General features: G+C 37.3%; 1 protein-coding gene across 1 annotated transcript in view; it reads left to right on the forward strand.

Annotated features, from left to right (window-relative positions):
- RAB3C (RAB3C, member RAS oncogene family) overlaps window positions 1-16,241 on the forward strand; it is a 135,815-nt gene that overhangs the window by 54,716 nt on the left and 64,858 nt on the right. The window contains exon 3 of the mRNA XM_033085533.2: window positions 12,222-12,340. Coding sequence (XP_032941424.1) covers window positions 12,222-12,340 — 119 coding nt within the window. The remainder of the gene's footprint in view (window positions 1-12,221; window positions 12,341-16,241) is intronic.

Here is a 16,241-nt window from a genome sequence, read left to right on the forward strand (position 1 = left end):
AGAATTGCATCATCGCGGGTTTACTGGCATGTGCTCAAGTTGGAAACATTTTTTACAGATTGGCGTAGCCTTTACATGCAGCCCCAGGCCACAGAAGCCCCATGCCGCGGGCCCCAGAACTCCCTCCCTCCCCTGGCGCCAGCTGGCGAGGCACAGCTCAGGGCAGCTGCGGCTCACGGCTGTTCAGGGCTGCCTGGGGTCCGGGTTGACTCTGTGGCTGCGCGGTTCCTCCTTCTCTGCGCTGCCAGCGCCATGCTGGCGGCTGCTCTCTGCCTCCTCCTCTGTGTAGCCCATGTCGTGCTGGCAGCGGTGGCTGGTCCCTGCCTCCTCCTCTGCGCCACCCGTGCTGTGCTGGCAGTGGCAACTGCTCTCTGCCTCCTCCTCCATGTTGCCCACAACACGTCGGGCAGCGGCAGCTGCTCCCTGCCTCCACCTCCACATTACCTGTGCCGTGCTGGCGGCGGCGGCTCTATCCCTCCCCGCACGGCTCCTACCAGCCGCGCCCGTCTGCTCCCCTCTCGACTCGGTGCTCCCACGGCACCACCCCTCCACTGCAACTCCTACTTCTGGGTTGGCAAATGTCGCAACTTTGTAGATCATATAAAGTGCACCGGACTATAGGGCGCACTTCCGGGTTCTGGCTGAAATTTTAGTCAAAAGGGTACACCTTATAGTCGTGAAATTACTGCACTTTTTCTTTCCCCTTTCATTTTCCTTTCCTTCTGTTTCTAAGTTTGGCAGTTATGCTATCTGGTAAGACTATGTTTTTGCTCCAAAGTTTGATTCTAAAATTTCAAAGTCATTAGAATTGCTAAATATGCTTGTGAATATGTTAGGCATACAGCTCTCAGTCTGACCTAAATGAAAAAGAGACACCAAGACCCAAATTAAACAGCAATTTAGATGATATCTGTTTTAATTATGCCACTTCATGCCAGAATTCCCTACAAAGAGAATGCAAATATAGGGGCACTGTAGTTGAAATAATGCAAGATTTGTAGATTAATCACACCTGCTATATTTAACTTCTTTATACAGCTTGCTCTTTAATAATTTACTGTTTTAAACCATAACAAAATAACAGACATGATTGGTGGGTGTGCATTAAACAGTGTCAGTTTCTGACATGTTTTCATGCTAAATAATTATTTTCTTGTTAGAATAACCTGTGCTCTCTTCAATTACATGTCTCTTATCAAATACCAGGACAATAGAGAAGTGTTCTAAGCATGACCTTTTGATATGCAGCCACAGTTCAGAAGTATTTATTGGCAAGCAAGAGAACACAATGTCCTTTTTTTGGATGAAAGTAATATATTTTTGGACAAAACCATGGTCTCACATCATGTAGTAGATTAAATTGTGCTCATAGTGTGTCTAAGTATTCCATCTTGCTTTGATGGGATTTTATTTGATGACTTCAATCCAATTTAGAGTCTCCCCAAATTAATAGATAAATCTTATGCGTAGATAATTCTAGCAGGATATGATAACAAAAATATCTTTATATTTTAGGGAATGTGTCCTCTTAATTCTTCCACAAGGAAACTAAAATAAGTAAGGAAAAAGTGTTTTCCAGCATCTTCCAATATTTGGTAATTAAAGATTGGCTTTGAAAGAGCTAGAGTTAGACATTCTAAGTCTGAAAGACTTGGAGCCAGAGTCTTGGTCTTTCTTGAATCACCTATGTGTCAATAACTGTCTTAAAGCCACAGTGGACTCCTATGCAGTAAAAAAGGGATAATGAACTGTTGGAAAATAAAGGAGTTTAAAGTGGAAGAGAGGGATTGGTGGAGAGTGTCCTGAAAACATACCTCTCAATAGTTCTTGTCAGTGGAGGAAACAGTCCCAGGGAATACATGAAGGAACTGTGTTGGAGAGAGAATGGTGAATTCTATGCTTTTGTTACACCACTGGTGTTGTTCTCCAGAAAATACCAAGTGCTTTTTCAGCTGAGCCTTAGAATATAAAATATCTGCCTAAGGTGTTATAAAAAAAGGAAACAATGGTACCACAGGCATAGAAAGAACATACAGAAGTTACCTATAGATCCTCCTACAAGGAATCTTCCAGAGAGCTCTAAAGCACCATTTTGTTGCCAAGGAAGAAAGAAACTGTTGTAGTACTGACCACACTGTAGCCTAGTACTTTTATTCAGCTGGTATTCTAACGCACAAAGCTCTGCCTTTTACCAGCCCTCATATAAGTTCTGGATGGGATTGGACTTCTACCATGACTGAACCCTTCCAGAAATATTGCTTTTATAGTTTCTTACTTAAAGTAGGTAAAATGTGTCTGGTTCTGTGTTGCAGGTTGTCTCCTTTCTACAGATTTTAAATTGGAAAAAAAAAAAAAAGGAAAAATAAAGTGGAGGGTGGGGGCGCAGAAGTACAAGTTCATAGTAATTCCAGGAAGTTTTTAAACATGTTTTTAAACTTAATATTCTGACTAGGAGTGCATTCATTTACTTCTGGGGAGGTTTGGAAGGTTATTAATGTTTACTAGGAATGTTTCTCTAATTTGTTTCAAATGAGAGAAACTTCACTGCAGATTTAAACACAGAGTTTTATCACAAGAAAAAGTAGAGGTGGGGAGAGAGTTTCTGGCAAGACTGCTTGGTTTATGGTTTTTAAAATGTCCTTTTTACTATGACATTATTTTTCTCTTAGAGTGTTATAAGACGGTGCTTCTAAAAAAACTGAGAACAAAACGTGCTAAGCTCACTCTTGTCATGAGGAAAGAGGTATTTTCATAGCTCTCAATAGCCAAAAGGTACTTCTAGCTAATCAATGGACAAAGATTTGCATAATGCTGTAATATGATGGCATTATTATGCAAATTTTTTCAGTACAATGGGCCACTAACATAGAACTGTTATCAAAATGGTTGGTCAAACTTTTTGCTATCCATGGATTCCAATTCATCCTGAATAATAAGGGTGAGTTAATTAAATATGAGTAATGAATATTAATAGAGAAAGCTGTTAGAGATGCAGAATAGGACTGAATAACAAGGGGAAGAGAAAGATAAAAGGTTATTATTTTGTGAATAGAAAGGTCTAGAGAGAAGTAGTTAATCAAAAGACTTGTAAGTATATAACCAAAATAGGGAAGTGGGAAAGAGAATGTGCTTTGGCATTCCAATATCCCTCAACATTGTTCTTTGCTTATATGATAGCACTCAACTTGACTTCGAGTGTGTTAACTTCTAATATGGATCAGTGGTTTTTTCCACTCACTGCTAAATGAGAGGCTCTATACCTCTGTATGTTGCATCTGTGGATGAAACAGTTCTACTTCTTATTTTCCTAATAGGAATAGGCATAGCTCTCAGGGCATTAGGAATGATCTTTCCTAACTAAACCCATCCCACTGTAAGTGTTACTGCCACTCTTTAGTGTTCAAATTGCCAAGTACACTCTCAGAGCTTAAGGACACTTTCTCTCAAGTCTGAAGGCTGTCTGTAGTTGTGTATGAGGTTTCTAAGATTACTCTTCCCTTTAATGTTACAATAGATCTTGTATTTCTTCTTCTATTAATTTCTTTTCAAACACAGGTTGTTCTGATCCTCTCAAACTTTTCCAGAATTCAGTGCCAGATTTCAGCATTCTGAAATCATTTTCGTTCTACTAAAATTTTATTGATAATACATTAATTTTGGTTTAGACTAAAAAGTTGTTTGTTTGTTTTTTTTTTTTTTTTTATTATGCACCAGGACAAACTTTTGGTCTCCAAATATAAACATTAAAAAGAAGAAAAAAACCCCATTGTTTTTCTTGTACGATCTCAGAACTGGGAGCAGGGGCTTTAAAAACAAAAAAATGACAAAACTAAGAACATCACTTTTTTTCATGTGCTACTTCCCGTATGGTAATAACTGCCTGTAAAACAAAGATACCTGTCACAGCTTTGCTGGTTTCGATTGCATAGAATTATTTTTTCTGAATGGATCTCTGTTTATTCGTTATTTTTCTGAAAAATATGAGGAAATTTTTAAAGTCGGATATACAAGTATTTCAAAATAGTACAAATAAAAAGTTATTATCTCATTTTTTCTGCAGATGTAGGGACAAGCTGCATTCCAATATTCATTTACCTTTTAACATGACTTCTAAAATATACTTGCAATACTACTTTATGTGAAAATTATATTTTAAAAATTCATTATTTAAACTATGCCGTTTTTGGTAGCAGTAACACTTTTCATAAAACAGAGAATCAAAGATCTTGAAAACAAAACCTGATCCTTTCGAGAAGGAAATTCTTCTTTAGACTTAACATGAAGTTTGGTTAAAATACAAAGGAGTACAGTAATTTCACAATTATAAGCTGCACCAATTATAAACCGTACTTCTGGGTGTTGGTAGCTTTTCATTCTTTGTCCATACATAAGCCACACCTGATTATAAGACGCAGGTTACAATACAGAGTGTGATAAAAGGTATCTATTCTATCACCATCTGTTGAGGGTGGGAGCAGTGATCCTTATCTCCATGGGTGACATTCTGCTAATGGGCCATCCATTGAAACCAGGCAGGGCATTGTTCTTTATCTTTTCACCCGCCATCCTTCCTCCAGAGAGTCATTTTCTGCTAATGGCCATTGAGTCCCACTGCGTGACTGATAAAATTACTGCATCCCATTGGAAGTTGCTCCAGCCAGGGGGAAGAGCCCAACATTTCTTAGCAAGATAAAAACAGAGGTTTTGGGACACTAAGGGAGCCCCTTTCTCCACTGGAGTCCAGAGGAAAACTGGATTTCTCCACATCACCACTGGACCTTGAGAAGGAAACTGCACCTTCTACAGGAGCACTGCTCCAACTGAATCACATCTGTCACTGCAGGAGGATGCAGCCACCATTGAATGGGACTGCTACCAACACCCTGCCTGACAGGGTGTCAGGTTGTACTCTGACTTTGTCAGGGTTTGGGGTTTGTTCCTTTGTAGTACTGTATTTCTATTTTAATTTCCCTAGTGAAGAACTGTTATTCTTAATTCCCATATCTTTGCCTGAAAGCCCCTTGATTTCAAAATTATAATAATTTGGAGGGAGGGGGTTTACATTCTCCATTTCAAGGAGAAGTTGCTGCCTTTCTCAGCAGACACCTGTCCTCCAAACTAAAACAGCAACTTTTCGTTCTTTGTCCGTATATAAGCCGCACCTGATTATAAGCCACACTTTGGGTTCGGACCAAAATTTTAGTCAAAATGGTGTGGCTTATAATTGTGAAATTACTGTATTTTAATTTGTTTTGCTTTTGAGGATAAGGCCAAGTTCTACTGATCCAACACATGTCCAAAGATGGAAAAGAGGAATTGATCCTTACATGCAGCTAATTAAGACAGATGACAGTCAAATTGAAGACAAAACCAGGAGAAAGTGACAACCTGTGTTGGGAAGAGAGGGGAGCATGCACTGAAAAGGCAGCAAGGCTCAAAAATTACAACCTGATCTAATGGCAACTGAGGTCAAGTTCCACTGGACAAGAAAGGAGACAGTGCTACCCTGCTTTCCTAAATCTTGTGCTTTAGGATGGCATGATAGCTGTACTGCAGAGAATGGACATATTATGTGAGTCAAAAATAAAGGAGAGAGAAGAAAGAGCAGGAAAGGAGAAAAGCAGAAAATTTAAAATTATATTAATTTCAGGCACAATGAGCAGCTCCACAGATGGAGTGGGAGAAAGTTTGTCTGGCAGCTAAATACTTTTCCAGTGCCAGCCCAGACCTTCCTAGGAGCCAGTCTCTTACTGAAGGCTCTGTTGTTCCTTTGTCCTGCCAGGACTGCCTCCCCAGGATCTTTTTTGTTGGCCATGTTTGGAATAATGCCTCTCCCCACTGCTCTGACCCCAGATATTTTCAGCTAGCCCTGCCTTGTTCCTACTCAGCTCTGATTTTGAGGTCAGTTCTAAGGAGTAGGACATAAGGTTAGCAGGTATCTGTTGGCAAGCTCAGTAGCTGGATTTTCAAGATCCAAATACCTATATATATGTATATATATATATATACATACACACACACACACACACATATATATACACACATATATATATATTTCTACAAATATATGTATACATTCACTGATATACTCATATGTTTATACACATATAAACACATGTATTCATGCATATATATGTGTACACATATGAATATAAAAGACAGACTTCCAGGGAAACCAAAGCTGTGAGAAATTTGGAAAGGGCTGCAGACAGGAAATAGGTACACAATCAAAGACTGAATTGGCAATAGATTGTGTTGCATCTTTTGTGTATACATTAATTAAAATAAGTGTTTTGAACTGTGTTTTCCTTTCCTTGTTGTTAGTGTTCATCTGCCTATGTTTCTATGTGCCTAACACTCTCTGTTGAAAGTGCTGTTTGTTGAGAAACAATGCTGCTGGGATAATCAGGTCTTCCTGCTCCAGCAGCTTTTCTCCATCTCTTTTTTCTCTGTGTCCTGCCCAGTTGCTTCTCATATAAACCCATAGCTGCTCTTCCTGGGTTAGCAGCAGGTTTCAAGTAGGTTTTCTCTTAATCTTGAGAGGATTTTTGTAGAGGTCATCTCTTGCCCCTTCCTTGAATAACACTTTTTGTTTGTTTGTTTGTTGTTTATTTGTTTGCTATTTCTGAGGGAGGTGACCATTTGGGTTGTGGGGTTTTTTTTCTGCTTTTTGGCTGGTTACTTGGTTGGGTGGGGGGGGCAGTTATGGTTTGTCATACTTTTATCCTTTTTTCCCTGAGACCCCAGAAATACATGAGGAGAGATCGGAAAAATTAGAGGAATATAGAGTGTCTTTGATTTGAGTAGCAACAGCAGGAAAGAAAAATGAAAGTCATTAGGGAGCTGAGGTTCTTGATGACTGCTCCAGTTTTGCTTAACAGAAAAATTTGACCTGCAAAGTGAGGATTCACCCAACTCACACTTCTTATTTTATCTTTCTATTTGCTTTGCCTTCAAATGGTGTGGATGTGAAGCAGAGGTATAAACACCACCAAGGCAATCCTCCTCTACTCTTGCCAGGTTTATGGCACATAGAACAAGCTGTATTACGATATGAGTAAAATTTGTAGTGAGCAATTGGATCTAAGGAAGATATTTGTATGTTTAGCATACAGAACAGAAATGCAGAGGCACAGAATCACTCAAACATTCTAAGAAATGAACTTGTGTTTTGCAAACTGAACTCTCATGACAGGCTCATTAAAAGTTCTTACTGCCAAATGCTGTTTGTTTTCACCTTCAGGACTATGTTAGTAACGAGCAACTTCACTTGCAAGGTATTTGCATAAAGTATTGTTCCTGTCAGTGGTGCAGTGACAGGTGAGCATGAGAGGGAGGACACACAACAGATGAATCTGAGTGTCTGATTTAACCTATTGCAAAAACACTGGTATAATCTAAGCTGTAATGACACATTCTTGATGAAGTCTAGCTTAGCAGGACTTAACAGTAGGAGGGGTTTGCTTCTGTTGAGTTGGATAACTATACTTTGTAAGTGAGATACTAAATAGTATCTTCTGGATTACTATCAGAAGTTTGGTTTTTATTTTGAGACCTTCCAGCCCCCTGAACTCTTAACTTCACGTGGAACACGATTGCTCTTGAGTCACCTAGCTTCCTGTCCTTGTGTTCCTACTTCCACAGATGGCTATTACAAAATATCTCTCCATTCCTCTGGGAGCATTGCTGTCAGCAGCTGGTGCATTCCCTGTAGACTAGAGGCTCCAATGATATAGCAGTCCTATGGTAACAATAAGAATCTGTAGGAAATTTTCCACAACATTATTAAAGAGAAGAACACAGGACAAACATTGATTCATGTACTTATTGTACAAAAAAACTAACATATCTTTTCTTACTGTTTTATAGTATGTCAAATTTCTCAGTTATAATTTAAACATAAGTGAAGAACCAAGGTATTATAGAATTATCTATCTACCATTTTATACATATATGATCAGGAAGAATTAAAGGACAGTGGGCCGAAAGCATACCAGGTTACTATCTTCATCAAGAAGCATAACCAAATATTTTGCATTCAATCTATACCTCTACCATTCTTCTTTCCCTGTCTACAGATTTATGCACCCTCTTCAAGACATTTACTGATAGAAAACTTTACTGTTCCTTTTAGCTATTGGATCACTCACAAAATGTAATAAATTTTTCTAATATGAAATCATACATATCAGAATCTGGAGCATGAAAATATTTGCAGATGACTAATTTCCATTATATGTGAAAAAAAATCAGTTTAGAAAATAAGCCCAACAAAGCATACTAGAGACATCAAAATATGGAAACGAAATCTGTGCAAGTATGAGAGTCTTCCAGATACTCAAGACTGTGGGATATTGGCCAGTGTGCTGGTATATATGTATGTGTGTGTATATATATATGTATACTGTATACAATGCTCAGAAAATGGACAATTTCTAAAGTACTGTGACCAATAAACCTTATAATAATGTGATTAATAATTAAAATCTGATGCCTACTAAAAAAGATTCAAAAAGATAGGATCATCTAACCAGAAGCTAATGGAATAGTGTAGCTGTACTAAAAATTGAATTTATGAAAGTGAACATAATATTGGAAAATATTTCCTGTAGCTGCTGAGGTTTGTGTGTGTATGTATGTTTTGTCTAAGATTTGTAAAATATCTCTTTTTTGTCTTTTATGTGTGGTAGTTTTCATAAAGCATTCCCTCATTCTCGTTCATTCCCCTCTGCTTTCCCACTCATTTAATGTTCTAACCAGACATTAACTACACGAATGAAAAAGTCCCCAACATGACCTATGTGTCTTGTTTTCTGCTCATCAAAGACAAAAATGAACTGCTTCGCTTAAAATTCCAGTCAATAATACACCAAATTTTATTCTTCCTAGGGCTTATTTTATTTAGTTTACTTAGAAATAAACACCAATCAATGCAAATACAGATGTTACATTTTAGAATTTAGTTCTAAGAAGACAGTTATCAGATTAATTCTGTGGTCTTGCCAAACAGACTAACATAACATAGCAGCAGACAGTAGCCCTGCCTACATTGGAAAAGGTTTTCTTCAAGTACAAGTACATAACAGTACCTGAGGATAGAATCAAAGTGATATACAGGTATAAATATGATAAAACATGGAATTCTGTTCTTCTCTGCTTGGCTCTTCCTTAAGAATAAAAGCTAATAAACAGACAGACCATGTATATAGTTGTATATGTTTCAAATAAGCAAAATTAATGTAATAAAATAATAATATTTAATATTAAAGTATATTATATTTACAGTATGCTATCTCTCCTGTCAAAGTTCCTTAGTGGTTATGTAAAAGGACCTATCCTTAGGGCACTTATGATGATCCTCTTGTCTCTATACAAAAAACATGCTTGTGATGGAACACAAAAGTTTTGACACATTGGTTATTTATATTTGGTTCATTTCTTACATGATCATAAACACTTTGCTGCATAAATTTTGCATTAGGCCTGTTAAAATTTTAATTGCTTCCTCCTTGCAAGAGAATATAAAATAATGCCAAGAATGTGATTATCTATATTTGAAACAATGTACCCCCCTTTAATTAATGGGCATCCATCTATGCCATATATACTAAAATATCCCTTTAGAAAATCTTTTTTTATCATCCTTTTTACATAACATTAGCTATGAATTTAGAATTATTAATTAGAATTTGAGAACAACTCCAAATACCTGGTTCCTCCCCAGACTGACACAAATCCAATGCTTGGGTCTAGAAGAACATCTTCTGTCCCAAAGTCAATCAGTGCTTGGATCTTTATCTGCAGCTTCCTACCCCTTAGCATAAAAGCGTTTAAGAACTTTCTTCTTGATTTGTCATCCTTTAAACTCATTCTTTATTTTCACTATTAATTTTTATAATCAAGCCCATCCTATGTGGTTTTACACTGCACAGAAAATGGTGTGCTGGACAGAAAGCATCATTGACTGATGGCTGTATTGCTTGGGCTTTTCACTCTTGTCAAGGTGGGCTACAGTGGAAACCACTCAGAGCAATTCAAGGCTCTCTGGTAAGAGTGGCCTCCTGCTGGTCATACTATCATACATGTCATACTAATCAAACATGTCTCTAAATAAAAATCTAGCACATAGACACTGATAAAATATGTTTGAAAATCGTCTTTTTTCTCTACAGGCTGAATACTTGCTGTGGGCCGTATTTTGCTTCTGTCTCTTCCAGATATTTTGTCTAATAACAAATCAAATAAATGAAACCACCATCAAAACCCCCACAGACCCAAACACCAAACCAACAAACAAAAAAAAAAAGTGAAAATAAAGCTTTTTTAATAAATTAAATATTCACAGTCTTACTGCACATCTTAATACCTTAATATTCAGGAACACCAGAAAATTTGGGAGCAGCTGTCCAAGCTCCAGACCACAGCTCTTAGAAGATCAACCAGTTCAGAGCATAAGTAGAAAAAGTTTAGGTCTGTGTCATCTTTCCCAAAAAGATGTAACCTAACTTCTTGTGAGATCTGCTGAAGTCTATCTGCTGCTTTAGATTTCCATCCTGAACCACTGAAACTACGTCCCAGCAGCAACTACTGTAATCCAGGATGAACAGGAATCATGTATCCAACCTGATGTTGCTAATTTGACCTTGGATATTTTTTTAAATCTAAAAATTTTTTCTGTTGCATGTAGAATCTCCTTTACTTATTTTATTATTTTATGAAATGAGTGCTATATTTGCAGAAATGAAGGCCCATCTAATCTATTTTTTTTTTGCTTATAAGGGAGTACTTGTAGCCTAGAAACTATTTCAGAAAGCATACCAGTATATTTGTTACTAGTTAGTGTTCTTCGTAGGAAAATAAATGACATAGATTTATCTGTTAAGTAAAGTAATCTATTTCCTACCTGCTAAAGAAACTATATTAATTTTTATTATTTATATTATTTTTTCAGATTTTGTTAAAATTAAATGTGCACAGATGATCTGTTAATTACAGGATTGCGCTGACATATGTCCCCTGCAACGCTATAAATATTAATGGCTTAAAATTTTAAATAGGTATGCTGGAACATGAAATAGTTATGGATCTCCTTTATTCAGTTATTGCTGTTGTGTCTCAATTTTAGTGCAGACATAGGTGGTTGTGTCACAGAATCAGAGAATGCTTAGTCCCATCTCTTATGAAAGGACCTCTGGAGATTGTGCTGTCCAAATGCCCTCCAAGGCGGCCAGCCTCCCTGGGCAGCCTGCTCAAGTGCCACCCTCAATGTAATGAAGTTCTTCCTCAAGCTGAGGTAGAACTTTGTGTGTTTTAGTATACGGCCATTGTTCCTTGTCCTGTCGCTGGGCACCATTGAAAAGAGTTTGGTACCATTCTCTTGGCACCTGTCTTGAAATATTGATATTATATTTATAAAAGCATTTATGAGTTCTACTGCCAACCTTCTTTTCTCTAGACTAACATTAGGCTAGACATTGCATTAAATATATTAAAAGCTAGTTGCTACCCTGAAAAGTTTTTAAGGGAAATAGGGAAAGCAAGGAGTAGGAGATAAGACTTACATTTCTACAGTTCTTTAAAGGCTTTAAAGACAGTTGATTAAGATGAGGGAGAAAACTGGGTTGAGGTAAGGGACTAGTAGCAAATTTATTCTCTTTTTTTTGGCCAGATATCACCCTTTTTTTTAATGGCATTGCCTTTCAGTCTTCTTTGGCAAGACGCTGTGTTGGTGCTTGTTGACATGAGCACCTTTGGATTAAAATCACAAGAACAGAACAATTAGAGGTTGCGTTTTTGTTCAAGATGTGTCCTGGCTTCACGACCATCCTGTTCTTGCAATTAAGGTTCTAAGGATGCTATTTTGTTCCAGAATTTTATTCAGGTTTTACTTCTGTGACACTGGGAAGGTACAAGGCAGGAGCAGAAGAGAAAGTTCTTTCCCAGCTCTCAGGGTGAATAAAATAAATCACTAATGACCCAGGATATATGGGCAGAGAGGGGGCCATGCCTTTCTGCAGCTCTCCACTCTCCCCTCATGACAGAATTGATATGTCCCTCCTATTATGATCCACTGCAGAGTTCTCCTATTTCTACTTATTCTCAGGACTACAGAGTTGTACAATAACTCTTTTCAGAGTTTTCTTTCCACAAAAGAAAAAAAAAAAAAAGAAGTTGTTGTTAATTTATGTGCAATGTAAAAATTTTGTTTGTCATTATTTCAGGACACAGCAGGCCAGGAAAGGTACAGAACGATCACCACAGCTTATTACCGGGGTGCAATGGGCTTCATTTTAATGTATGACATCACAAATGAAGACTCCTTCAATGCTGTGCAGGACTGGTAAGTAAAAAAATTGAATTTATCTTAAATGAATACTTAGAGAGTATGTGTGATATCACTTATCTGCTGTGACAGTGTAAATTGTTTTGCAAAACTTATTTCCAAATAACATGCTCAAGCATTGTTATACCCGAATATATGGTGGTTGGGTTTTTTTAGTCAGGAAAGACAATGAATATTTAAAAATGTTTCACATATAATTAATTGTGTTTTCTGTAATTTCAGTTCATGTACATTATTGATACTACTAAAACCAGAAACATGCTTATCTGGAGACTAACTGCTAAGATACTAGAAAAATGTTCCCATACTTTATCAAAAAAAATGAGATACCATGTTTGTGGGTCATTTTTGAATTTAAATTTTTATCTGTAGTTGTATATGCATGTTTCTGTCAGCTCTGTGAATCAAGTGTTAAAATGAGTGAGCTTTATCAGAATAACCCCTAGAATGGCTGGAATTTGTATTACCTGGTGTTACATGAATGTCCAGATGTCTCCATCTGGAGATATCATTTTAATCATGCAGGGGTCAGTCAGCATACAGACAATCTAAAGCTTTTTTAAGTAAAGCTAACATAAAAGGAAAACCAGAGTTTCTCTCAGTCATGTTTTCCCCCTGTACAAGTTATTTCAATATCCAAGAGCCTTCCAGCAGTTTTCTGAGTGATATGAATAATGTTTGTCATGTTTGCTCCACATGCTCTCTTGCATGTTAGTTCCCATGGAACAACTGTGTTTGAAAGAGGATTTTGTTCAGAGTTTGTGTGATTTGCTCACTATATTTCTTTGGCTTTTTAAAATTCGTTTCAAGACATGTTCTACTGTGTACTTCTTTCAGGACAGATAAGTTCAGAAACATGTTTCACACTTGAAATGTAGTGATGTTGTGATACCTGTTTTTAACAGAAATTGTTACACAGCATTAAACCATCCAAGAAAAAGAATTTTCTCTCTTTCATACTCTTCTACTTATTCTTGTGGTAGGAGGTGTGACAGAAGTCATGAAGCGTTTTCCCTCTCAACACCTAGAGTTTTTCTTGGTCTGTATAACATGAAATTTATCACACTGAAAATAATAACTGAAAACCTTAGCTTGACTCTGCTGCAATGAAATGGGATCTTGGGTTGCCTAACATTTTCCATGTAAGCACCAGGAATGTAGTCATTCACAGTCCTCTAGAGGAAAGGGGCAACTCCAGACTGTTTCCCATCTTTTGTCTATCAATTTCCCTCTAATGCCTCTACACCAAATTGCTCTTATGAGCAACTCCTTCAATTTTTGAGAGAATCTATGAGCTTGCATGAGTAGTATAGATGGGATAACTATCTTTGGACAATTGAATGTGTCTGAGTGGAGTCTCTGATACCTTTGCTCCCTGAGAGTTGTTATGACAAAGGGATGTTTGGCCCATGTTGTACAACCTGGAGATATTGTCAAGAATTTGCTGTTACACATTTGTGGATACTGCTCTGTTCAACAGCGTGAAACAGAATCTCCTACCCAGCGGGAGCTAGCTGAAGGTGCTAGGTCGTACTCCTGCTGCAAATGTTTAGCAAAAACTGGGAATCAAGGAGTACACCACGCTGAACCTGCAGATGTGACTGCCAATGGTCCTACTTCCTGGCCTTGCCAGATGAAGCACTTTCTTGCTTTGCCCCGCTTTTCATTGTCCATGGGCTGATTCTATTTAGCACTGGGTTGATAATGTCTTGTCTAAGACCAGCTGTGATCTGAAAATATCATTGTCCCATCTCCAGGCAAACCAGATGGCATACCATGTATTATCTCTCTTCCTGTAACACAAAGGCTTCTTTTATAGAAAGTGTAAATATGAGTACTTATTATTAATTTTCCCACCTGTTTGTTTTCCAGTCTCCTAGATCTGTTATGTTTGGCGTTCTTTATCTCCTGGTAAAAAGTAACTAGACTTCACTCTAATTAAAAAGAAAAAAATGTCACTGTAAAGTGAGGCAAGAAAATATTTAAAAGCTATGGAGTTCTTGGATAGATTTATTATGAAATATGATTTTTCAATCATTTTTATCTAGAAGTTTTACAATGAGTTGGCAGCTCTTGTAGAAATTTGGTGGAAATAAGGAATTTCAGTATTATGTGTTGAGAGTTACTGAGAAGTCGTCTGCATGATGAATGACAGATATTCTGTGTTTCTGGCTTGTCAGGATGAGACATAGATTTGTACATTATTTGTATTTTTAATGTCATAAGCCCAGTTGCTGTTCTTTCTTTTTTTTACTACTCTTATCTCATAGCTCATAATTAAATTTGATCAGCCCTGGCTTCAATTTTGATAGTAATTGCACAGCTTGCTTCTAGATGTGAGAAAAGTTAAAGAAAACTGGCAATTACCAATTCTGCAGAAAAGGAAGCACAGCTATGTGCAGGTGTCTCTGTCTTTCTGAAAGTTGTAGGAGGAGAGAGCAGGGGCTTTTAAGTCCTTTTGGGGCTGAAAGTGCTTTTTTCTGTGATAAATGTGCTGTCTAAGCAGTAGTGCAATTTCATATAGATGCACAACAGGTCAAATCCAAGTTCAAATCACATTACATCAGCTTCAAGACTTGATCTAGAAACTGCACTACAGTGAGGACAATGTATCTACAGGTACCTTTTAGGTTTGGATAAAGCACTTTGATTTAAAATGTGTTTTGGAGTGATTTTTATATTAAAAGGTACTTTTTATGGCCTGAAATATGACTGACATTTCTCTTTTTTAATTACAAATATAGATGAATAATAGTTGTACCTCTAGATGCCATGTCCAAGTCAGCATGAATCTATACAGTTGTGAAAATTATATAGCCAATGTTACTCTTAACATTTCACATTAAAAAAAATCAGTATCCATAATTTTATCTAAATCTAATAGCACCTATATATGTAATATGTAACCAAGAGTTCAGAGAGAGATCTGAAAGTCTGTCTGCTAGCCGAAACAGCAAATCAAACATTCTTTGGCTCAGCAGTTCTCCTATGGAACCCTCCCCAGGGTCTGAAGCTGCCTTTACTAAGAGGCTTTTACTTTCAGCCATGCAGCTAATGCTGCAAGATGTGTACCTTGAAATAGCTTGATGTGCTTTGGCCATGCCATCCTAAAAAGATGAAGATTTTGGGAATGGATGTCTTTTCTTTAAACAGGAATCAGTTGCAGGGCTTCATTTCTGCTTGCCTGAGTTATAAGTAGAAAACAGCTGTAACCAAATAATCAAAACGTCCCATTTATCTGAATTCTTAAGACAGCATCCACATGTTTCAAGAAAGTGGCCTAGTGGGATCTATTTTCTCTAGAAATTCCTTTTAATTAAATTTGAAGGGGAAATTTGTGATCATTGAGAGTGGCTCAATGCTGCCTCAATGAGTAATTTTTAGTTTAGCTGTAATGTCACAGTGCTTGCATTAATTCCTGTTTTATACCACCACCTGTAACATCTACATTTTTTAGCCTTTTCCCTCTATGCATTTCACTAGGAGGTGTAATGCCCCTTTTCATCTTAGTGTTTCAGCCCACATAAGTTGTGGCCTTTATACCAGGGGTCCCTTGTGGTGCAAAGGAGAGGGTGAAGGCTTTGTACTGTCTGCAACTGGTACCAACTCAATATGCTGAGTTCTATAGAAGTTCCAGGGAAATAAATGTCTCTGAGTTGAAGTTAAATGTGTTTTTACAAATACTTTTCTGGACATCTATGACTGAATTGGAAAGAATTTAAACATCCTTATACACGGCATGTTTCTAAAGCAGTATCTTAACTAGATAAGAAACAACAGGTATCCAAAACATGAACTAAAAGGCTGAAGTTTTTATGTTCCCGGCTGAAACTCTAGATGTGAAACTTCTTTAGGTCTGAAAGATGGATGGGGATAGAACACAATATATAGTTTTTTA

Source organism: Catharus ustulatus, chromosome Z (assembly GCF_009819885.2).
Source record: "Catharus ustulatus isolate bCatUst1 chromosome Z, bCatUst1.pri.v2, whole genome shotgun sequence".
Taxonomy (NCBI): Eukaryota; Metazoa; Chordata; class Aves; order Passeriformes; family Turdidae; genus Catharus; species Catharus ustulatus.